Genomic DNA, 22,791 nt, shown 5'->3' on the forward strand with positions numbered 1-22,791 from the left:
TATGGGTGTGAGTCACCACACCCAGCCTAATTTCTGTTCTTAACTTTATTATTTCCTACCAACTACTTTTTTCCAAGGTATTCTGCTATTGTATTCTCTTTTTTTTTTTTAATTTTAGTTTTCGGTTTTATTTTTTAATTTGTAGAGATAGGATCTCACTGTGTTGCCAGGCTGGTCTTGAACACCTGGCCTTAAGCAATCCTCCCACCCCAGAATCCCAAAATGCTAGGATTACAGGTATAAGCTACCATGCCTGGCCTGTTTTCTGACTCTTAATTTGGATGCCTGTCTCAACCATTCTACCAATTTTACTTTAGAATATAAGCATTGAAGTCTGTGGGTGTCCCTCAAGGTACCATTTTTGCAGAGTCTACCCATTTGGATATGTAATATTTTTCTATATCATTTGGCTCCAAGAATTTTCTAATATCTATTCAGATTCTTCTTTGGTCTATAAGTTTTTCAAAGTATGTTGCAGTTTTTGTTAATTCTCAAATGTATGAGGTTTACAGTGCTCTCAGAAGCATCAGAAATGGTTAGAACTTTTTCAGTGCTGATTGTGCCTAATCATGTTGGAATTTAGTGTGTGAATTAGACGAATCTACTATTAAGCAGAAAGTCATTCCCTGACAGGCTGAAAAATGGGAAAGAATCTTTCTATAAAGAAATAGAATATCGAAAACCTCATAGTATGGTCAGAAGCTATAGCTTCACAATGGGACAGAATTGAAACCCAGGTTCCTTTTCCATCTTAAAGTGACTGCCCCCCAAGTACCTTTCTGGCCACCTCCAGAGTCTGGCACCGTGGTCATGTCTGGCTAGTTGGGTTATGAATACGTTTCTGTGGCAAAGACCCTCAGATACACAACTTAAATAACATAAAAGGTTATTCTTCCTCCAGGTAAAGTTGTTGGTGGCTCAGGGCTGGGATAACAGCTTAACTCTGGGGAGTCCCAAGCCCCTCTGTCTTGTTGCTCTGCTATTCCTAGGATAATGCTCACATGGTCTACATTCCAGACAGTAGGCAGGAGGGAAGGCATGCTGGTGGGGCACAACTGGACAGCACACCCCTCACTTGCACTTCTATCCTGTAGGTCAGACCTTTGTTACATGGCCAAATGTAAGCTGCAAAGAGAGGCTGGGAAATGTCATCTTTATTCTGAGCAGCTTATGTCTGGCTAATTTGGGAGTTCTATTATTAAAAGAAGAGGGGAGAATGGATATTCAAAGACAATCAGAAGTTGCCAACTCACCATCCCAGCCTTGCCTATCAATACCCTCAATTCATGTGCCTCCTCTTCTTCCTTCAGAATCCTAGAAAAAGATGAAAGCAATATTGATGCCTGCCAAATTCTAGCTGTGCATGAGCTTGCAAGAGAAGGAAACATGACCACAGTAAGTTCTTTGAAGACTCAGAAGGTGAGCCTTGAAACAGAGTCAGGGAGGAACCCTTCATAACCTGTGCACCTGACCCAAAGCCTTTGTACAGAGCCCCTGGATCTCAGCTTCCTCTTTCCTACCCACCCCTATACTCGCTGCCAAGGAGGCCTGCTCTGGTTTGACTCTTTGGGTTATGTAGCTTGGGAGTCAGGCAGCATCAGGCAGTGAGGTTGATGCTAGGCTCTGCCCTGTGCTATCTGTGGAAGCCTTGGCAGGTGTCCCCACCTGGATAAGCCTCAGGCTTCCTGTTTGTAAAATTGACAGAATTCCACACGGGACTAAATGTGATAAGAAGTGGGAGAGTTTGGAACAGTCCCTTTCACACTACAGTAATTTCATCAATGTTAACTGATAGTAGAAGTCGTGGTAGTATTTCTGAATTCAGGAAATGCCATTTTTTTAGGGGATAGTTGGAACTGCTCAGGCATTGGCCAGGTAATTCTGGGCCCCAAACATGTTCGTAAGTCTTGTAGTTTTCCAGAGAAACCAAAAATAGCCCTCAAATGCAGTCAGAAACACCTAGAATTCTTAGTGAAACTCCAATACCCAGACAAGTTCTCATTTTCAAAAAGAGGTTGTGTTTTTAGCCAAAGCATTGCCTTTTAGATCAGTGAAATATATTGCCTCTGTGGAGAGCATGGCAAACCAAGAGTCTCTAAGGGGTCATGGTGAGAAGGGGAAGCTTCTGGTTCCTTCTGCACAGCTCTGAGATTGTGGGTTTTGTGGGATGGGATGAGGTAGAGGGGAAAGTCCGTATTTGGGAGGAACCCACAAAAAGGGCCCCAGCCCTTTTCGTCTCTGGGTAGGAATAAGAGAATAGGACTAACCTCAGCTCCCTGTGACCCAAGATCCCTAAGCATGCCTTCCTGGGGCCAGGTCTGAAAGTTAATCCCAAGGGCAGACTTAGCATTTAGCTAACTGGGATTTAGCATTAGCCCCTCTTTTACTCCTGCTTCAAACCTCGGGGCCTACCTCCGACCCCGAGCTGGCTAACCAGTTCTAATTTTGTTCATGCTTACTGAACAGAGTGGACCCATACCATCCTGGGTTTCGCTTTTGGCACTTCTCTGCAGCTGGGAACTAAGAATTCCTTACTCCTGGGTGGGGAGTGGGAAAGAACCTAAGCTTTGGAATCTGTCAGTGACCTAGGTGACTGGGTGACCTCAGACCAATTGCCTAACCTTTCTGACCTTTCATGTGTTGGACAGGAAAGTTTGGAAAGTTCGGATCGTTATACTGACTTACATTTGACTCATGTCAAAATGGAGCAGAGGCTTCTGGGCCAGCACAGTTAGTTTGCTGCTGGCCTGGCAGGCTGCACTATGGACACAGTGAGGGCTAGCTACTGGCTCTGCCTGGGTGGGTCTGAAAAGGCAGCTTCTCTTCACAAACTCGGGAACAGGGCTACTCTATGGGTTAGCCCTGCTCCATAAGGAGCAGTCAAAAAAGAAAAAAAAAAAAAAAAAAAAAAACCAAATTCAGGAACAGAGGGGCAGTGCCAGCTCTGGGTGAATAATGTCCCCAGGAGCTCCACCTATGGGCCTTTGAAGTAATGCTAATGCGTGGGCCACTCCAATTCACTTAAATCTGAATTTCTGGGGGGTTGTGCCTGGGCATGGGCATTTTTTAAATCTCCCAGCTGATGCTACTATGCAGCCAGGGTTGAGAACCACGGCCCAACTCTGACCTTGCACCTTGCATGTTGACATTCTGTTTTGTCCCTGCAGGCTACCAATCATGTTAGAAATCTGATTAAGGCACTAGAGACAAGGGAGCCCGAAAATCCAAGCCTCCATCTTAAAAAAATTCTTGTGGTTAGCCGACTGGTAAGAAGGTTCTTTCCTGGTTCTGAAATGGTGCTTCTCCCTGCTTTCCTTAGAGGAGACCTGTGCTCCCCCAGGAAACTCCTTGAGTGCCTTGCCCCTCCCTTCTGGCTCAAACTTGTCCTTTTGGGGTAGTGGCTCATAGCCTCTTGCACCTACTTGCCTCTGGCTGATAACTGTGACATGTGGGTTCTACGTCCTTAGCCTAGGTGCCCCCTCAGAGATGCCATGAAGATCAGGGAGACAGGGTCTGAAAGTACTTTCGGAGTAGGCTGTGCCTTATTTGGGGAAAGTGGGTGGTATCGCCGCTGTTATGCAGCAGAGCCACACCCAGCTCTGGCCTCCAGTGCCTGGGTGCCTGGCTCCCATATTCTTTTGTGTGGAAGTGGCCTGAGAAGGCTGGCCTGCCTAGGCCTCTCAAGCATCAGGGAAGGTCCAACTAGACCAGGTTGCCAACAAATCTGTGTCTCTTTTAGACTCTTCAGCCCCAAAGCAAGATTTACTAGAAGTAGTTGCTATAAGAATGAAGGCAACTCTGGGACCTCAGGAACCAGAACTGTGGAGTTGCATAGACACCATCTCTCCCTCTGTGTGTGTGATTCTCTCTGCCTTGTTCTCCACATATGGCAGGGAACATGGCTGATGGCAGCCTTTGGGCCCCTTCTTATTACTGGACACAAAGAAGTTCTTTCATTCAGCTTCAATTTTTGAAAAACTTCTTGGTGACTCCTTAGACCAATTACTGTGGTCAGACAGGGGATAGGTCCCTCAGAGGACCCTGTGGCTAGAGGCAGGTTCCACAGATGTGGCCAGTGAGAGGTTCCTTGGGAGCCAGACAGCAACACAGACCCAGCTGCCTAGACACAGGGTACCTCTTGGGCTCTCCTGGGCCTACCCAGCCCTGCCTACCAAAGTGTCCCCCATTTCTGACATGACCTTGCTGATACAGGCTGGACTGACTGGTCTCCCAATTCCCACCTTCCTGTTTCTTGTAGTGTGGGAGTCACCAGGTGATTCTAGGACTAGTGTGTAGTTTCATCGAGCGCACCTTCATGGCCACCCCCTCCTACATCCATGTGGCCACAGAACTGGGCTATTTCTTCATCCTGAAGAACCAAGTGAAAGAGGCCTTGCTGTGGTACACAGAAGCCATGAAACTGGACAAGGACGGCATGGCTGGTTTGACAGGTATATGCAGGCAGGGCAGGGTTCGGGGCTGGGTGTCGGGAGCCAAACCGGGCAGCTTCCACGGGTCCAGAAGAGAGGTGCTGGAAAGCATTCTCCTTGGGGGGTATGTGAATTTTGGGGTACGATGTATGATGGGATATCTTTCTGGGAATCCACAAGTATGGATGTAGGAGGCACAGGAATGCTCGGAGGTGTGATCAGAGTCACTCTGATCTCCACCAGACCTCCACCGTCTGTCTACACTGATTGCCCCAGAAGACTGACAGGCTGAACCTTACACTCAGTGGGCCCTGCCTCTTCTCAGGCTGCCCAGGCCGGGGTTGGAGGCAGTTCTACTCACCACCAATCCACACATGCAGAGCCTCTAGATTCACCTCTGCAGACCCTCCTCCAGGGCTGTGAGCTGAAAAACCACCAAAAAGAGTAGCTCTGAGACTTATATGTTTCCCTGTCTGTCCAGGTGACTTTAAAAATCCTTTCTGTAAATGTCAAATGAACTTTCTACAACGCCATTTCCATTTTACACATTTTTTAAAGCCCCCTACTCTATGGTCTGTGGTGAATTCTGAAACGGCAGTGTTTGCTTTGGGTTGAGGAAGTTGTGTGATCCAGTGCTCAAGGCAGGCTGGCTCTTGCCCTGGCCCTGAGGGGCTGTGTGTTTGGGGCCAAGTCACTTCTCCTTTCTAAACTCTAGGCTCCTCATCTGCATAGCACAGTTATCAGAGTAGTTTATCTTGACTTCTGGTTCAACATGTCAGGCTGACCCCCTCAAATCCATGCTTGCCCTCTGTCCCCAAATCCCATGAAAATAATGAAAGATATCTTTAAAAGGCAATTAGCCGGGCGTGGTGGCTCATGCCTGTAATCCCAACACTTTGGGAGGCTGAGGTGGGCAGATCATTTGAGGTCAGGAATTCGAGACCAGCTCGGCCAACATGGTGAAACCCCATCTCTACTAAAAACACGAAAGTAGCCAGGCATGGTGGAGGACACCTGTAATCCCAGCTATTCGGGATGCTGAGGCCAGAGAATCACTTGAACCCGGGAGGCAGATGTTGATATGAGCCGAGATGGTGCCACTGCACTTCAGCCTGGGCCACAGAGTGAGACTCCACCTCAAAAAAAAAAAAAAAAAAAAAAAAAAAAAAAAAAAAAAAAAAAAGGAATACATTGCAGCCTTAGAAACAGAAAAATACCTTCCATGGACCAGAAACTTTGAAGAATTTCACATTTCTAGAAGATGGAAGGCAAATGGTATCAAATACATGGGAATTCCAAGCAGATCTAGAAACCCATAAACCAACATAGGCAGAGATGGGTTAGCTAAAGAATTTAGTAGACCAGCTTTCCCCAAAGAGTTCCAGGAAAAACAAAAACTAAAAAACACGAGCTCAGGGTCACCAGAGGCTGAGTGTGAAAGCATGCCACAGGGCAGTGAAAGCGATTATAGGAGGATTATTGGAACCGTGCCCCGGCCAGAGACTAGAATCCAGGAGGTGTGTATTGGGTGTTGGGGCAGGAGGGAGAGGAGCAGTGCTCTGGATGATTTCCCACCATAACCAGGGATATGAAGGACAAAAGGACTTGGCTGCTCAGCACAAAAGCAAAATTCCCTAGAATGTTCCTCCACCAGGCTGAGTCCTTCCCTACTTCCTCCTTCAAGGGGGAGAGCCCCGGTGGTTAGCCAGAGGAAAGTCCACTGGTCAGGATGTCTGTCCTCTCTCCCAGTCCAAGCGAGCCCACTCGTATGTCCTGGAGTCACCATATTTTCTGTCCAGTCTGGCAGAATCAGTGACGTTAACAGTGTGTGAAATGTGCCTACTTGCTGTCCTTCCTTTATAAATCTGCTAGCAGTCTGAAAGATCGGCCGAGTGGAACATATAAAGCAGTAGCCCTCTGAGGAGCAGAGTTAAGGCTAGTACAGAAAAGACTTTTCCTCCCAAAACCTCTTCAATGTTTGGAGAGGCTATTATGGCAATAAGTAAAGAACATGCTACTATGAAAAAGGTACAGGAACAAAAAAGAGTTGCCAAAAATCAAAAATATTGTTGTAAGGTAAAAAATTGCATAGATGGGTCAAATAGTGGGATGGATATAACTGAAAACTAAGATGGTGATTAGGAAGATAGTCAAGAATAAATATGCCAAAGTAGCAAAGAAATATCTGTACAAGTAGAATAGCTTGCTTCAAACATGTGAGATTTGTCCTCCCAACATCAAAACATATCACAAAACCACAGTAATTAAGTCCCTTTGAGGCCAGCACTGAGTGGGATAAGCAAATAGATAAATGGGATGTAACAGGCCTTATTTCAAGCTGATAGGTTGTTCAGTAACTCCTAGTTGGATACCCTGCTATCCATTATGAAAAAGAAATAAAGGTAAGTTCTCATCTTACACCATACTTAAATTTCAGTTGAATTAAGTATTAAACATAAAAATTAAATGAAACATGGGTTTCCCTGAGGATTCTAAGCCTAACTCCAAACTTGGAAGCTGCAAAGTTTGGCTTTGTGGCTCTACATGAAAAAAAAAAAAAAAATAGAAGCCGCAAAGGAAAACATTTTACCTATTTGACTACATAAAAGCTTAAAATTACTACCTGACAAGATACTGTAAAAATAGTTAAAGGATAAATGGCAAACTAATAGAAAGCACTTGCAACAAAGGTTAAGAAAACATAAAGAGGAAAAAAAAATCACCCCCTCCAAAAAAACCAGGCAGGCTGTGAACAGAAAATTCACAGTAGAAAGGAAAAGGCTATATTGGAAATATGAACAGATGTTCATTCTCCCTAATAGTTAAAAAAAGGTGGTGAATGAAAACTAGTTACTTTCCATGTTTCAGACTGGCAAAAATTACAGCATGTTTGAGATTATGAAGAAAGGATATTTTAAATTCTTGATAGTAATATAAGTTCAGGTATCTTTGAGGGCAGGTTGGCCTTATCTGTCAGCATTTTAAATATATGTGCTCTGTGACTCATCAGCTCTCCCTCAGGAATTTGAACATATGTAAATGTTCATCATAGCATTGTAGTATTTAAATACTGAAAACAAAGTAAATGTGAAATTAGATGTCCTTCAGTAGGGCAATAGTTAAATAAATTGTTACATCCACAGTAAAATATTATGTTGTCATCAAAGAGAATGGGGTAGATTTGTATGAAGAGATGGAAAAATATGACTATCATATACAAAGTTAAAAAAACAGATTGTGGCCGGGCATGGTGGCTCATGCCTGTAATCCTAGCACTTTGGGAGGCTGAGGCAATTGGATCACCTGAGGTCAGGAGTTCGAGAACAGCCTGGCCAACATGGTGAAACCCCGTTTCTACTAAAAATACAAAAATTAGGCAGGCATGGTGGCCATGCCTGTAATCCTAGCTACTCAGGAGGCTGAAGCAGGAGAATTGCTTGAACCTGAGGGGCGGAGGTTGCAGTGAGCCAAGATCGTGCCACTTCACTCCAGCCTGGGAAAAAGAGCAAAACTCCGTCTCAAAAAAAAAAAAAAGCAGATTGTAGAATGGTGTATGTGAAATTTGATTCCCTTTGTGGATGTGTGTGTTTTTAAACCCATTGGTATGCTTGTGTGTACATATAAATATATATGTCTGAGGTGTCTATATAGTAGTAACATATTATACCTCAAATGTTTCCTAGTGGTTATTTCTAGAGAGAGACATTGTTAAAGCCAGAACATGAGCTAGGGATGTTTTTCTGTCTGTATTGCCTTAGGGTTTGAATTCTTGAGCATGAGCATGTATTTCTCTTTAAGTTTGTAGAAATGTTGGAAAAGATTCCCTATGCTGAGACACCTTCCTTCCACTGTCTTACTCGTGCTCCTTGACCTGATGGGCTGCTGGCTGTGCTTCAGGGCTAGCTACTCATCATTGTTTTGTCCCATTTACAGGGATCATCTTGTGTCATATCTTAGAAGGCCACCTGGAGGAAGCTGAGCACCAGCTGGAATTCCTGAAGGAGGTGCAGAAGTCCCTTGGGAAGTCTGAGGTCAGAGCTCCCTGGGGCCATGGGTTGCTCCAGGACGATGTCCTTTGCTGTCCTCCCACCCCTGATTTCCAATAGAAAGCAGCCAAGGTTACCTGGACCTTCACTTTGCCCTTGCCTACCAACTCTGCCCAGGCTGGCATTGGCACTGAGACTCGGTCCTGTCTTCCACAGGTGCTAATTTTCCTCCAAGCCCTCTTGACGTCTAAGAAGCACAAGGGGGAGCAAGAGACCACAGCGCTCCTGAAGGAGGCAGTGGAGCTTCACTTCTCCAGCATGCAAGGCCTTCCTCTTGGCTCTGAGTACTTTGAAAAGCTGGACCCCTACTTCCTGGTCTGCATTGCTAAGGAGTACTTGCTCTTCTGCCCCAAACAGGTTAGGGGAAGGCCTATCTTCATGGTGGGGGTCTGGAGTACAGGTTTGGATGGTGCCCACCTGAAGGACAGAGGCATCCTTACTTGTGACCTTACTTGGCCCAGTTGGGGAGCCCAGTGCTCTTCAAACTTGAACATACAGCACACAGGTCACCTGGGAGGTTGTTCCAGTACAGATTCTGACTCTATAGGGGGGTCTAAAATCCTGCATCTCTAACAAGTTCCCAAGTGATATGGATGCTGCTTGTCTAGGGACCACATTTGGAAGAACAGGGCACCAGCCCATGGCCCTGCTTTTATCCGAGACAAGAGCTTGGCTTCCTTTTCCGCAGAAGCCCCCTAAGAAGTATGTTAGTCTTTACTTGTTTGTCCTGCTCTTCCAGCCAGTCAGGATTCTTTGTGACCAAGGATCATATTTTTATATACCTTAATATCCTCCCAGTGCCTTGTAATGAGTCATTCAGCAAATATTTATTGAGTGCCAGATACCATTCTCTGTACTGGGGACACCACAGTGAACAAAACCAAGCACTAGATGATACAGAGGATAATAAATAAGTGTGGAATGAAGCAAAATTCCTTCACTGAGAGCGTTTTCTGAGAGCTCCAGGAGTCTCTCTTAGAATAGGGCAAACCTACTCCCACCTCCACCACCGTGTTCCCACAGCCCAGGTTACCAGGCCAGATCGTGTCTCCACTTCTTAAACAAGTCGCCGTGATCTTGAATCCTGTAGTCAAAGCAGCACCAGCTCTGATCGACCCCCTGTATTTGATGGCTCAGGTCAGGTATTACTCAGGTGAGCGGGGGTGGGGTCCTGACAGCCAGGTGGGGCCTTGCAAACACCTGATGGAGCTTTGTGTCCACAGGCTCCTTGCCTGTGATACTGCAAACACACACACACACACACACACACACACACACACACACTCCTTGCTTGGGGTACTACACACACACACACACGCACATGCACACACGTACATTTGTGCACACACAGGCACATGCCCCTACAGGCCTGCCCACTCCCAGCCTCTACCCCCTGGTAACCCTAGTAAGCTCCCTGACCTCTCACCAGCAGGGGTCTCTCCCACCTAGGCCTTTGTGGATTTACTCACTTGATCTGTGCTGGTAATAGTCATTGAACTTCATCTGAGATACAGTAGTACCAAAAATAGGCAAAAATTCCCTCATGGAGTTTGCATCTAGTAAGGGGAAATTGACAATTCAATGCAAGCTCCACGAGGGAGCACATCGTATTTTTTTGTTAGAACATGGTAATGCTATAGAAGAAGCTGAAGCAGGGAAGTGATGCAGGGGTGGCAGGGTTGCAGTTTCGAAAAGCTATCCAAAAAAGCCTCATGGAGAAGTGAGAACCCTGTACCATGAAGTCTTCAGAGCCTCCAGGAGCCCTTTCACCTTCTCCCTTCTCAGGCCCAGACCCTGGAGAGAAAGGGAAGGAGAGGGAAAACCTTCCATAGGTGCTCTATTGTCCTCTGTGATGCAGAGCCCTCCCCTGAAGTACTATCTCCCTGTGGCCTCTTACCCCATCCTGCCTGCCTGGAAACCAGGCTTATCTCTGGTGGTCTGGGGGTGTCCAAAGGGATCAGAATACTGTGGCCATTTGTCTGTCTTCTGGCATTGCATCGTGTGGGTTGTACTCCTGCTGAGAGCTTTCCTGTCTTCATCCTTGGTCCTCCCTATGTTCATTTGAATGCCAGGTTTCCCCACAGCTTCAAAGTATCCTGGATACAAGGCCAGGGTGACAGAACTTACCCTGAGTGCTGGCATCTGCCATCAGATTTGGGCCCAAAGCAAGGTCTCCAGCTGCATAGGTTGCCATGGTGACCTCTTCACATTTCCACAGCACGTAAGAAGGAGCAGGGAGCTTGGGACCCAGAAGCAGGGGCTCCCTACCCACCAGGTTATGGATCCCAAAAAGGAGTTGTTGAGAGACCTGACTGCAAGGGAAGAGAGTGCCCCTACCAACTCATTACACCCAACCCCTAGGCTGCTGCTACCACCCTGTAAGTGCCAGCCTGTCTGCAGGGAGGCCCCTCAGCCCTCAAGTGCCAGGGGGTTCAGAGCTGAAGCTCAGGAACCCAATAGGTCTGGACATAAATGCCAACTTTGCCCCTTCCAAGTTGAGTGGCTTACATCACTGGAGCCCCAGGTTCCACATCTGAAAAAACAAGAACAATAGCACCAACCTTGCAGGGCTGGGCAAGTAATAAATCAGACTTTCTAAAATGCTTTGCAAGTGTTGAAACAGAGCAGGAGCTTCATAAATTGTAACTATTACAGTTGCTGTTTCTACTAGGTTTTGTTTGCTCTTAGGTGTGGGAATTGAGACTTAATATGTTCCCCTGAGCTTCTGGATGGAGCAATGAAGTAACTTAGCTATCTCCCTGAGGGTTACAAAGACAAGAAGGGTGTTACACTGAGGTTTGAGTTTCCTGGCTTTTGTCGGAGTCAAGGAAACAACTGTGTAGTCTTAATTTTAGAAATGGACCCCTGAGTGAAGCAGAACAAAACTGGCTAAAATACTCAACTTTGTATATTTCTGGAGAACAGGACATGTAAAATTCATTCTGCCCTTGCATATCAGGTCTTAGGAGCCCCTTGGGAACCCTGCATGTAGAGGTTTGTGTATTATTTCTAGGAGAGCTAGAGAACGCCCAGAGCATCTTGCAGCGTTGCCTGGAGCTGGACCCCGCCTCCGTGGACGCCCATCTCCTCATGTGTCAGATCTACTTGGCTCAGGGCAACTTTGGCATGTGCTTCCACTGCTTAGAGCTGGGTGTCAGCCACAACTTCCAGGTGGGTGCCCTGTCATCCTCTCAGCATCCCAACACCCAGCTAGCTGCAGCCCCTGTTTGCCTTCTGAGAGTAGCCCCAGGGGCTAGCTGCGTCCCACAGATCTTTCTGCTGGTCCAAAGGCAGGGGTAGGCTTAGTGGGCTCCTGAGGCCTTCTCTGACTTGGCTGCTGTGAGCAGCAGCAGTAGCAGCAGTGAACTGGAGCCCCACACTCTGCTGTGCTCCTCCTAGGTCCGAGATCACCCCCTCTACCACCTCATCAAGGCCAGGGCTCTCAACAAGGCTGGAGACTATCCAGAAGCCATAAAGACACTGAAAATGGTCATCAAATTGCCAGCTCTGAAGAAGGAAGAAGGCAGGAAGTTCCTCGGGCCCTCTCTGCAGACCAGCCAGCGGGCATCCATCTTATTGGAACTGGTGGAGGCCCTCCGGCTGAATGGGGAGCTAGTAAGAAATGCCATGCTCTCCTCCCTGGGGACTGGGGCACACTGCAGGCTCAGGATAGGCCCAGGAACCAGGTTCTTTGGTTCCACCCACTGTTTCCTTGTGCACCAAGTGGAGGGTCTGTTTGATTCCCATGTTTTAGCATGAGGCCACCAAGGTCATGCAGGACACCATCAATGAGTTTGGCGGCACACCAGAAGAGAACCGCATCACCATTGCCAACGTGGACTTGGTCCTGAGCAAGGGTAATGTGGACGTGGCACTGAACATGCTAAGGAACATCTCGCCCAAGCAGTCCTGCTACATGGAAGCCAGAGAGAAGATGGCCAACGTCTACCTGCAGACCCTCAGAGACAGGCGCCTCTACATCAGATGTTACCGGTAAGCCCCACAGGTAGCACAATGACAGCTTCTTCTCTGATGGTATCTTAGAGAATGTTTCCTTCAGATGTTATTTCTTCAACCTGGGTCTCCAGAATGTGTCCTTGGAGTGTAGTTGATGAATGTATGGAATTGTCCATGGGTTACAGTTTGAGCATGAAAGGTCAGTAAGCCCTGTTCATGGATGAGTTCTGAGGATACAGAGTTGAATTGGCCCTGAGCCCTGCTTGCACCCCCCCTTCGCTTACCTGCTTGCACATACTGGTAGGAGACTGTAGGCCTGGTTCTCAGAGCAGACACACTGAAGCTCCAAGCTGCTGTCTCTGTATGATTTGGCATTGGGACCTCCAAGGCGCCTTCCTCATCCCTTTCTTCTGTCAGAGCTTCATCTAAGCAATTTAAAGTGGGAGGTGCGGTTGCTGAGGGAGTAGGGAAGGCTATCCAGCAGTGGGAAACCAGTGAACAGTATGGAGGCATGGCCAGATTGGAGTTTTAGAAAGAGTGACGTGGCTGCCTCATGGAGAGGGATCCGAAGGGATAGCGGGTAGAGTGAGAGGAACAGGTAGAGGGCCTGGCCATGGCCTAACTACAGAGATGGATGTGGAGAGCCTGACTCAGGTAGCTAGCACAGTGCCTGATGCACAGTGGACTTTCTATAAGTATTGATTGCTGAATGAATGAATGTCAGCCAGAATCAGTGGGAAGGAAGTGAAGGAGATGATTTCAGGAATATGAGGTGTGTGCGAGCCTGAGATAAGCTTTTGGTTACTCTTGCTTGCAGTGAGCTCTGTGAACATCTGCCTGGCCCCCACACCAGCCTGCTACTGGGCGATGCTTTAATGAGCATTCTGGAGGTAAGTGAGAGGCCTCACAGCCTTGCCAAGTGGCCCCCCAGTCTCCCTTCTCCAGTGGCAGAGAAGAGGAAGACCCAAAGACACTTTCCCCACCAGCCCGAGAAGGCCCTGGAGGTCTATGATGAGGCCTATAGACAGAACCCACACGATGCCTCCCTGGCCAGCAGAATTGGGCAAGCTTATGTGAAGGCCCACCAGTATACTGAGGTCAGGCTGGGCTGGGGTGTGAAGGGGCAGGGAGGGCCAGCCTAGCAGGGAAGGTGGAGGACGGTACATGACTGGGGAGCTCTGGATGGGAGGAGAGTGGCTGAGTTTTCACTCAGCTCCTTGCTGAATGGGGTGCCAAGGGGAGAACTCAGCAACTCTCTGCCGCTGACCACACCTGCTCAAGCTGAGGCTTACACCCTGTGCCAGGTAGGAGGAGTGCTTTTTCACCTTAGGCTTCTGTGTTCTGGAGGGGCACACTGGTGTGATGGCTGCTGAGGGGAACACGGTGTCTGGCACTGAAGTGCAGAACTAGGCCAGAGGCTAATATTTATTGTTTGCACTAAGGCAATTGAGTATTATGAGGCTGCCCAGAAGATTAATGGACAGGACTTTCTGTGCTGCGATCTGGCCGAACTGCTCCTAAAGTTAAAGAAGATCAATAAAGCAGAAAAAGTTTTGAAGCAGGCACTGGAACATGACATTGGTGAGGCAGCATTCTAACCTATTTCTAGCATTTGGAGCAGACATACTCCTCCCCCATTCCACATTAGCTGAAGTCCTGAACCCAGCCCTCCCCACCAACCCAGCTTCCCAGGAACCAGCAAACTAACACTAATTTGAGTTTCCATTTAACAGTCCAAGACATCCCATCCATGATGAATGATGTTAAGTGCTTGCTTTTGCTGGCAAAGGTTTACGAGAGCCATAAAAAAGAAGCTGTGATAGAAACTTTGAACAAGGTAATTGACAAGTGGACTCAAGCTCTTTATCTGCCATCTGCTGGTGGGGCCTGAAGAAGGAGAAAGGAAAGAGCTCCAGGTCTGTAAAGCCCCAGACCTCTTCCTCAAAAAAGGACCTAGGTTACACCTCTGACATCCACCTTCACTTATTTTCCCGTTCTGGTTCATTCAGTGACGGTACACTAATGTGCTCTGAGCTAGGGTGGGCTGGGGAAGGCAGGAAGTAAGAGAGTGCCTTTGTCCTCAAGGGTGATGGTAGAGATAATAATGAGGCAATGACAATAGCTCCCATGCATTAAAAGCTCTGTGCTAGGTTCTGTAGGGTTTTTGCTTTCTTATTGAATGATCACAGTAGCCCTTTGTAATAAGGATTGTGACATTCCCATGTAACAGATAAGTCTCTAGGAGGTTGAGCAATGTGCCCAAAGTTGGGTTCAGTTGTGTTAGTCTGTATTCTGTTGGTATATACCAGAATACTTGAAACTGGGTAATTCATACATTTCCTACAGTTCTAGAGGCTGAGAAGTTCAAGGTGGAGGAGATCTGGTGAGATCTCATCTGGTGAGATCCTTTCTGCTCAGGAGAAGGGGAACTCTCTAAAGAGTGCAGTACAGGGTATCACATGGGGGGCGGGGGCACCGACTGTGCTAACATGCTTGCTCGGGTCTCTCATCCTCTTCTTAGAAAGCCACCAGTTCCACTCCCATGATAACCCATTAATCCATTCATCCACGAGTGGTTTAATCCATTTATGAGGGCAGATCCCTCATGATCCAATCACCTCTCAAAAGCCCTAACTTTCAATACTGCCACATTGGGGATTAAGTTCCCAGGAAAGCACATGACGTTTGGGGGGCACATTCAAACCACAGCAACGTCATATGTTGCTTATCAGCAGGGATATGATTTTGTTGTGTGAATATCATAGAATATACTTCTACAGACTCAGATGGTATAGCTGACTTCACACCTAGCCTATCTGGTATAGCCTATTGCTCTGAGTCTATAAACCTGCACAGCATGTTACTCTACTGAATTCTCTAGGCAATTGTAGCATCATGGTAAGTATTCGTGTATTTAAACATAGCTAAACATAGAAAATGTACAGTAAAAATACAGTGTTATAATCTTCAGGGACCAGCATCATATATGTGGTCTGTCATTGACTGAAATGTTATGCAGCACATGACTGTACCAGCAAGTGGTGGAGCTGAGATCTGAGCCAGGTCTGGCCTGTCCCAACCTATGTTCTTTGCACACTGGGCTGCCCCTGATCTGAGAGCCCCCAGCCATTCCTGTCACATCTTCCTCACTTTTTTCCCCCAGGGGTGTGGCCTCAAACTTGTTTCTGGAGTATGCTCTGTGGTTCTAGAGGGAGAGCCCATACTCTTGACTGTTTGAGATGATTTATCCCCTTGCTTACCGCTGGATTCCCATTCCTCTTTTTGGCCCTCGGGGAGCCAAGTGCTGATTCCTACCCATATCCTACAGCTTAACCCTGGCATCATCATTTCCTCTTGCACTGATGTTCTCTGCTTACTCACCTGATCATTTGTGTGGTGAATATTTGTGGCTGCGTCCTCAAATTCCCAGTAGGGCGGCATACAGAACAGAACAGTCTACTGTGTGCCTTGGGCACCTACTGTGTGCTAGTTCTAGCCTGTAGTGTAGCAAAGCGAATTAGACACAGAGCCTCAAGGTGTGATAGAAGCAGGTAAACAGGCAAAGTACAAAAGCATGTTTTGTTTGAGTGCCTTTGCTTCTGCTCCTGCCCCCAGAGGCAGTGCCAGCTTGCCTCGTGTACTCAGCCAGTGGCTTTGCCTATTCAGAGTGATCCAAATTTGCCCAAGGGCACTGAAGATGTCATTTTTCATACTTCTGGATCTGAATTAAGAGCTTGGTACTTTCTGTGAACTGGTATGTCAGGCTCTGAGTTTCTGATCCTGGCTTGATTGGTTTCCTAAGGCCTTGGACCTCCAGTCTCGGATACTGAAGCGAGTTCCACTGGAGCAACCAGAAATGATCCCCTCCCAGAAGCAACTGGCAGCCTCTATCTGCATCCAGTTTGCAGAGCACTACCTGGCAGAGAAAGAGTATGACAAGGCGGTACGGTCTTATAAGGATGTCTTCTCCTACTTGCCCACTGACAATAAGGTGAGTGACCCTCAAAGCAAGAGGCTGCTTTCTCCCTCAGGGCACAATGCCTTGCTGAGCTCCCTGACCAGGTGCAGGGGCCAGTTCCTTCTCCATTCTTCCCTGAGGAGTCACAGATATAATGGGCATGGGAAGCCGGCTAACAGTGGCCTCTGGGGTAAGGTGCCTGCTCCTGCTGACCTGGGACCTCACCTGCTGCAGTCCTTGGAGCAAGGCTCACCTTGCATAGCCAAATGTGAAGGGTATAGTGGGAAAGACATTGCTGAAAGTCACATTAGTCTGACATTTTCAAGTCCCCCTTGGAGGTGGGGAGATGATGAGGGTTGTAGCTGCCAGGGCACTTTGGGCATGAAGTGCAGGCTGAGCTTCCAAGAGGGCCTAGAGTTGTGAGGGAGGTGTGGCTCCAGATAAGGGAACCGTAGTTGGAGTTCATGCCAGCACAGTAGATGAAGAGCTTAGTGACAGATCCATTCATTCATTTAATACTCATTCATTTAACAGATACCTAATCTAATATGTGGCAAGTACTGTGCCTGGCTCTGGAGACACAGTGGGGCAAGGCTTGGTCACTGCCCACAGATTACCCTTGGGTAAGGGCATGTAGACGAGAGCACAGGCAGCACTAATGCCAGGCAATACATGCCTGCATGGGGGTGCAGGGCACCACTTGGAGGAATGGTACCTGCCCCAGAATCTGGGGCACAGAGGACTCTCAGAGCAGTGAGGCCAGAGTTGAAGCTGAAGGATGAGTATGTGTTAGCTTGGCCCAACTTTCAGAGGTTAGTAAGACACAGGGTATGACTGGAGAACTGAGTGGGAGAAGGGGAAGGCCAGAGATGTTCACTTGGGGAATCTGAGACATATTTTGAAAGCAGAGCTGATAGAAGTGGGGTGTGAGGAGAAGAGCTGTCAAGGATGATCCCAGGGGTTTCCCATGGTGTTTACTAGTTAGTTTATTATGTCCGGCCTTGTCCCAGGTGATGCTGGAGCTGGCGCAGCTCTACCTGCTCCAGGGGCACCTGGACCTGTGTGAGCAGCACTGTGCCATCCTCCTGCAGACTGAGCAGAACCATGAGACTGCTTCTGTGGTAGGAAGCCCCCAGTACCCACTCCCTCCCTCTCTTCCTCCCTTCCTCCCTTCCCAGGGTCCCTGTGACCAGATGCAGGCTACTTCCTAGCCCCATAGCCCCATAACCTCAGATGCCTCACTGACACACCTCTGAGGAGCTGTCAGGCAGAGAGGACTCAGTGCTGCACCTACTCTGCCCTTTAGCCGGAAGGGGTGGGCTGGCTGGCAGTGGGCAGCATCAACCTCCTGGGCCAGTCTAAGGTAGGGTGAGGTTGATTCATCCCAGGGGAAAGCACATCCACTGTAGGTGAAGGCAAGGGTGGGATAGGTTCCTGGGGCTTCAGGAAAAGCCCTCCCCAGTTCTGCCTCTCTCCTCCCTATCATCCAGACCTCCTCCGGGCTGGCCCAGGAGCAGAAGCTGAGCCCTTGCAGAACAAGGAGGGGTCCTCATCCCTACCTCTATTGCCTGGCAGTTCTCAGAATGGGTGGAGAGGCTTTCCCTGTAGGCTATCAAAAAGCCCCACTGGTCTCTACCACTGGCCTTACCTTCCCACATCCATCCTCAACCCAGCTCTTCTTGCCCCCCACCTTGGGAAGTCCTCACCTTCTGGGTGGGGGCCTGAGAAACCCTCAGGCTTCTCCTGTGGCAGCTTCTCACAAGGCCTGGGGAGGCTGCCTTGCAAGTCCTTTTCTACCTTCCCTTCCTACCACCACCATCACCCCCATACCCCCCGCCTCCCCTTACACCCATGCAAGCTGCCACTGTTGGGAAATCTGGAGCTTGTGTGTTTTCTGATAGTTGATGGCTGACCTGATGTTTAGAAAACAGAAACATGAAGCGGCCATCAATCTTTACCACCAAGTCTTGGAGAAAGTGCCAGGTAATTCTGCCCATGGAGACTGCCTGCACCAGTTCCCACTGAGCAAGGGCCACTCTCCCAGAAAAGGGTGGGACCTCTCCCTCCTTCCTGACTGGGCGGAGGAAGCCCCTTCCTCCCTGATTGTTCCAGAGAAGCAGGAAACTGATAAAGACCCAATGGAACGTGCCGGCCCTTCCCGAGTCCAAGGGGCCAGTTCCTGGTCTCAAGGACTTGGCACTGGACCCAGGACAGCATGTCTGTCCCCAAATCACAGCCAGTGGGGCTCGACACAGTCCCCTTTTGAGGTCACAGCCACTTGGAGAGACTAGAAATTCTCCTCTGTTGTATAGCTTCATTCCCATTCACTGCAGCATAAAACCACCCCTTCCTGCTGGGGAGAGGGGCCAGACCTAAGGCTCAGGTTGGAGCCCTGGCAGGCCCATGGCAGTGTGCCCATAGGCCCAGGAGGTCACCATGGTTAGGAGTATGGGTCCTGGGGCCAGGCTGCCTGGGTCTGAGTCCTGGTCTACCACTTACTGGTTGTGCAACTTTCGGCAAATTATTTATCCATGTCTCAGTGTCCTCATCTGTAAAACAGATACAGTAAGAGTACCTACCTAGGCCAGGAGCGGTGGCTTACGCCTGTAATCCCAGCACTTTGGGAGGCTGAGGTGGGCGGATCACGAGGTCAGGGGATTGAGACCATCCTGGTTAACACGGTGAAACTCTGTCTCTATTAAAAATATTAAAAAATTAGCCGGGCATTGTGGCGGGCACCTGTAGTCCCAGCTTCTTGGGGGGCTGAGGCAGGAGAATGGCATGAACCCGGGAGGCGGAGCTTGCAGTGAGCCAAGATCGTGCCACTGCACTCCAGCCTGGGCAACAGGGCAAGACTCCGTCTCAAAAAAAAAAAAAAAAAAAAAAAAAAAAGGATTAGGTACCTACCTAATCTTGCAGTTAATGTATAGGTGAAGCACTTAATACCAGGTACAATATAAATGCTATGTAAGTGTTAGCTGCTATTCTTTACTATTTTTAAGCATTAGTATTATTCTTTACTCAACCCTGGAACTGTTGGAATGTCCCTGCTCAGCCCAGATGGGCAGTATCTCTTGGCCTCTCCTAGGGGCCCAGCACCCTCATCTGATACAGCTACTGGGCATCTCAGCCTGGAGATTTCTGTCTCTTATTTTAGACAATTTTTTGGTATTGAATAAATTAATCGATCTGCTAAGAAGAAGTGGTAAACTTGAAGACATTCCTGCCTTTTTTGAATTGGCCAAGAAGGTGTCCAGCCGGGTGCCTTTGGAACCAGGGTTCAACTACTGCAGAGGTATCTACTGCTGGTGAGTTGGGTGTGGTGTGTTGAGGGGCAGCTGTGTGCAGGAAGCCCTGCTGGCAGATAGGCTAGGCCCTTGCGCTGCACAAAGGGAGCGGAAATTCTGCCTCCAGGACACCCAGGCCCAGCAAGTGAGGGCCCACAGGGGCAGAGGTGGAACCCTTCGGAAGTCGGGGAGAGCCTGCAGCCTCTGGATGGAGGCCAGGTGAGGGCCACTTGGGCAGGCCACTGGCCTGCATCCGACACCCAGGTCCGACGCCTGCGTCTCCTCCAGAGGAACTGGGAAACCAGCGATCCAGCCTCTGCTTTGTGCAGACTCACAGAGTGGCCCTTGTATATCTCTGCCCTGTCTGGGCCTCAGTTTCCCTCACTGATTCTTGGTATTTTCTCCACTACAGGCACATAGGGCAGCCCAACGAAGCCTTAAAGTTCCTGAACAAGGCACGCAAGGACAGCACTTGGGGCCAGAGCGCCATCTACCACATGGTGCAGATCTGTCTGAATCCAGACAATGAGGTTGTGGGCGGAGAGGCTTTTGAGAACCAGGGGGCCGAGAGCAAGTAAGGGCCTGTGAAGGCAGAGGCGGAACCCTGGGGAAGTTAGAGAGAGCCTGCAGCCTCTGGGTTGAAGCCAGGTGAGGGCCACGCAGGCAGGCCACCTGCCTGGGTCTGACACCCAAGTCTAACGCCTGCAGCTACACAGAGAAGAAGGAGTTGGAACAGCAGGGCGTGAGCACCGCCGAGAAACTGCTGCGTGAGTTTTACCCGAATTCAGCCTCCAGCCAGACCCAGCTGCGGCTGCTGCAGGGCCTCTGCAGGCTGGCCACCAAGGAGAAGGCTAACATGGAGGCTGCACTGGGCAGCTTCATCCAGATAGCACAGGCTGAGGTGCAGCTGGTGGGGACTGGCGGGCATGGGCAGGTGGCAGGGCTGAGGCTGACCAGGCGGCCAAGGCATGCTGACGTCCATTTCCCACCCGATGTGTAGAAGGACAGTGTCCCTGCCTTGCTGGCCTTGGCACAAGCCTATGTGTTCCTGAAGCAGATCCCCAAGGCACGTATGCAGTTGAAGCGCCTGGCCAAGGCCCCCTGGGTGCTGAGTGAGGCTGAGGACTTGGAGAAGAGCTGGCTCCTGCTGGCCGACATTTACTGCCAGGGCAGCAAGTTTGACCTCGCCTTAGAACTGCTGCGGCGCTGTGTGCAGTACAACAAGGCAAGGGGCCACACACACACTGGGGCTGCAGGGTGGCAGAAAGGGTTCTAGGCATTCCAGGAAGGTGAAGCAGGCTTTGCAGGCAGAGGTCATATGGAATAACTAGTCAGGAAGAGGCAGGCTGAGAGGGGCACATGGGCAACAGACCAGAATAGGAATGAGGATCAAGGGCAATGGACTAGGTAAGAGGAGGTACACAGGGTCGTGTCATGTCCAGAGGAGGGAACACTAAATGACAGAAAAAGATGGGAAAGTTTCAAGGGTTCCAACCTGGAAGGACTTTTGCAGGTCAGAGCAGGCCAGGAATGGGAGTGGCGGAACAGGAGGGCTGCAGGGAAAGGGGTTACACCAGTGTCTGGGGTAGCTGAGAGGAGGGCACACAGTTGGCTTCTTGCAAAGGTTGGGGTACCCCGAGGTCCCTTGGCAGTTTGGTTTATGGCAGCTCACTTCTGTCCCTTGCCTGCTTCTGGTTCTGGTCCTAGTCCCACCCTGGCCCAGGGAACCAGCAGAGGCTCTAACTGGCTTTCCCTGCAGTCCTGCTACAAGGCCTATGAGTACATGGGCTTCATCATGGAGAAGGAGCAGTCCTACAAGGATGCAGTCACCAACTACAAACTGGCCTGGAAGTACAGTCATCACGCCAACCCTGCCATTGGTAAGGCAACCAGCCAGGGTGCACATGAATGGACATGGGAGGGAGGTGGGCAGGAGGATCCCCACCATGACCCCAGAACTCAAGGCCTGTACCCTGGCCGTTATGAGAACCATAGGGGTTCTCAGGTCACCAGGGTGCCACCATCTATGCTCTCCATGCCCCTGGTAGGCTTCAGACTTGCTTTCAACTACCTGAAGGACAAGAAATTTGTGGAGGCCATCGAAATCTGTCACGATGTAAGCCAGCAGTCTTGTCGGGGAGGGCCTGGTGTAGTGGTAGGGAACCCTGCCTGATACTGCATACCCATTCTCTGTTCCAGGTCCTCAGGGAGCACCCCAACTACCCCAAGATCAGGGAGGAAATTTTGGAAAAGGCCCGAAGGTCCCTGAGGCCCTAGCTGGGGTCAAGGGGCCTGCAGTAGAAGCCATCAACCTACTGAAGTTGTGTGGAGGGATGGAAAGTGGGTCAGTGGAGAAGGGATTCAGAAAATGACACCTTCTTCCCCATTACTAGAGTGTATGTGGTTTATTTTGAATCATGTTTCATCTGACCTAAGGGTCATCCCAAAGCTTTATGTTTTTAAGGCACAAGAAATGTTGCTCTGGGAAGAAAGACATCAACTGGCTTAACTTTTGCTGGGCTCATTGGGTGCTTTCTAACAGACCTCGCTTTTATCCCAGACTCTTTGAGGGGGCAAAGGGGAGCAAAGAGGGGGCTTCTAGTGGAATGGTGGTAGAAAAGGATCCCCTTCAGCTATTTTTCAATGGTTGTTGCCCTTCTCCTGTCTGGTCTCCAGGATCCTGGAGCTAGAGAAGCAATTACTCCTCCCTTCCATGCTACCCTCTGAGTCTGCCTGGCGGTGGGCCCAGGATGCTGTGGGCAGTGTGCCCAGACAGGAGGATCAGCTGCAAAAGGTCCTGTGTGAGAGGGCCTGCAGGGTGCAAGGGCCATTGTCCCACCCTGTCCATGCATTGTTTCCCTTTCCCCTGCCACCTCCCCCCTACTCCCCACCAAGTCCAGCTGGCTTCTTCTGGTCCTTACCAGTTTGGGACAAACCTGACTACCCTCGCCTGGCACAAGGAAATACATTCCAAGAAAAAATAGTTCCCACTTCAGCTTTTACAAAAGACACTGGCCATCTAACATCCTACAGAAACCCTTTTAATGTCTAAGAGGGCAAATGCAGTGGTTCCTATTTAGATGAATAATGTTAACTGCAACTGGCAAGAGGGT

At 49.2% G+C, this 22,791-nt stretch overlaps 2 protein-coding genes across 3 annotated transcripts in view; one reads left to right on the plus strand and one right to left on the minus strand.

Annotated features, from left to right (window-relative positions):
* The window catches only part of TTC21A (tetratricopeptide repeat domain 21A), a 31,394-nt gene extending 9,330 nt beyond the window's left edge, over positions 1–22,064 (plus strand). The window contains exons 7-29 of one of the 2 annotated variants that reach the window (XM_050778358.1): positions 1,311–1,395; positions 3,168–3,266; positions 4,259–4,451; positions 8,364–8,461; positions 8,633–8,833; positions 9,500–9,629; positions 11,490–11,647; positions 11,876–12,091; positions 12,231–12,469; positions 13,251–13,323; positions 13,420–13,530; positions 13,876–14,014; positions 14,167–14,270; positions 16,236–16,424; positions 17,402–17,512; positions 18,293–18,374; positions 19,522–19,699; positions 20,091–20,252; positions 20,387–20,579; positions 20,679–20,903; positions 21,438–21,558; positions 21,727–21,794; positions 21,878–22,064. In XM_050778358.1, the coding sequence (XP_050634315.1) occupies positions 1,311–1,395; positions 3,168–3,266; positions 4,259–4,451; positions 8,364–8,461; positions 8,633–8,833; positions 9,500–9,629; positions 11,490–11,647; positions 11,876–12,091; positions 12,231–12,469; positions 13,251–13,323; positions 13,420–13,530; positions 13,876–14,014; positions 14,167–14,270; positions 16,236–16,424; positions 17,402–17,512; positions 18,293–18,374; positions 19,522–19,699; positions 20,091–20,252; positions 20,387–20,579; positions 20,679–20,903; positions 21,438–21,558; positions 21,727–21,794; positions 21,878–21,955 (3,253 nt within the window). In that variant the 3' untranslated portion in view covers positions 21,956–22,064. The remainder of the gene's footprint in view (positions 1–1,310; positions 1,396–3,167; positions 3,267–4,258; positions 4,452–8,363; positions 8,462–8,632; positions 8,834–9,499; positions 9,630–11,489; positions 11,648–11,875; positions 12,092–12,230; positions 12,470–13,250; positions 13,324–13,419; positions 13,531–13,875; positions 14,015–14,166; positions 14,271–16,235; positions 16,425–17,401; positions 17,513–18,292; positions 18,375–19,521; positions 19,700–20,090; positions 20,253–20,386; positions 20,580–20,678; positions 20,904–21,437; positions 21,559–21,726; positions 21,795–21,877) is intronic. The other variant, XM_050778359.1, reaches the window with a different exon arrangement.
* The window catches only part of GORASP1 (golgi reassembly stacking protein 1), a 59,297-nt gene that overhangs the window by 20,648 nt on the left and 15,858 nt on the right, over positions 1–22,791 (minus strand). The gene's annotated exons all lie outside the window — the stretch shown is intronic.

The sequence above is a fragment of the Macaca thibetana genome, chromosome 2 (assembly GCF_024542745.1).
Source record: "Macaca thibetana thibetana isolate TM-01 chromosome 2, ASM2454274v1, whole genome shotgun sequence".
NCBI classification, from domain to species: Eukaryota; Metazoa; Chordata; class Mammalia; order Primates; family Cercopithecidae; genus Macaca; species Macaca thibetana.